Genomic DNA, 1,247 nt, shown 5'->3' on the forward strand with positions numbered 1-1,247 from the left:
TCTGAAATTCTGAGATTTTGAAATTCTGAGATTCCGAGATTCTGAGATTCTGAGATTTTGAGATTCTGAGATTCCGAGATTCTGAGATTCTGAGATTTCGAGATTCTGAGATTCTGAGATTCTGAGATTCTGAGATTCTGAGATTCTGAGTTTCTGAGATTCTGAGATTTTAAGATTCTGAGATTCTGAGTTTCTGAGATTCTGAGATTCTGAAATTCTGAGATTTTGAGATTCTGAGATTCTGAGATTCTGAGATTCTGACATTCTGAGATTCTGAGATTCTGAGATTCTGAGATTCTGAGATTCTGAGATTCTGAACTTCTGTGATTCTGAGATTCTGAGTTTCTGAGATTCTGAGATTTTGAGATTCTGAGATTCTGAGATTCTGAGATTCTGAGATTCTGAGATTCTGAGATTCTGAGATTCTGAGATTCTGAGATTCTGAGATTCTGAGATTCTGAGATTCTGAGATTCTGAACTTCTGTGATTCTGAGATTCTAAGATTCTGTAATTCTGAAATTCTGAGATTCTGAGATCCTGAGATTCTGAAATTCTGAGGTTTTGAGATTTTGAGATTCTGAGATTCTGAGATTCTGAGATTCTGAATTTCTGAAATTCTGAAAGTGTTTCTTTGTCTGGAAACACATCAAAACTAAATAACTTTGCATAACGTTTTTTTCGAAGAATGGAAAAATGCAAATTTTCAAAAAATTATGGACATCGTCAAAACTTTTTTTTAACTTTTCTATTAATGAATTTCAGCTAGACTTCTCAACAACTGACTCATATTTCACTTTGTCCAAAAAACTTGTCCGATTCAAAAATTACAAAAATTTGGAGAACATCAAAGAAAAATTCTCATTGGATCCAGAAGATTCTATCCATTCAATTGCTCCATTTTACAACAGATCTCAAAATTCAATGTGTTAGTTTTTTTTTTACAAATTTTGAGTTTTTCGAAAATCAAAACCTTCTTCCAGACATCCTTGTTCCAATATTTGATTATCCAATTTTCGATCCAAACTATCCAAAATCTTCAAAACTTGCATCTACTGGATCCTTGATTGCACAGGCTATAGGAGGAAGTATTGATTTTATTGGACAAGATGGACACAACAAATGTCTAATAGATCAGCATAATCAAAATAAGTCTGGAAAATCGGTATGTTTTTGATTCGTAGGACTCAAAAGTAGGGTTTCCATTTGGGCGGGTGAAGAAGCGGGCTACCCGCAACCCACCCGGGGGG

The 1,247-nt window shown here is 34.5% G+C and overlaps 1 protein-coding gene across 1 annotated transcript in view; it reads left to right on the forward strand.

Annotated features, from left to right (window-relative positions):
* Positions 1-693: 693 nt before the first annotated feature.
* Positions 694-1,247, forward strand: part of CBG24462 — a gene marked incomplete at both ends in the record, with an annotated part of 1,781 nt that continues 1,227 nt past the window's right edge. The window contains 2 exons of the mRNA XM_002648254.1: positions 694-925; positions 981-1,162. Of these exons, the coding sequence (XP_002648300.1) occupies positions 694-925; positions 981-1,162 (414 nt within the window). The remainder of the gene's footprint in view (positions 926-980; positions 1,163-1,247) is intronic.

This window comes from Caenorhabditis briggsae (assembly GCF_000004555.2).
Source record: "Caenorhabditis briggsae AF16 supercontig from assembly CB4, cb25.NA_163, whole genome shotgun sequence".
In the NCBI taxonomy this organism is placed as follows: domain Eukaryota; kingdom Metazoa; phylum Nematoda; class Chromadorea; order Rhabditida; family Rhabditidae; genus Caenorhabditis; species Caenorhabditis briggsae.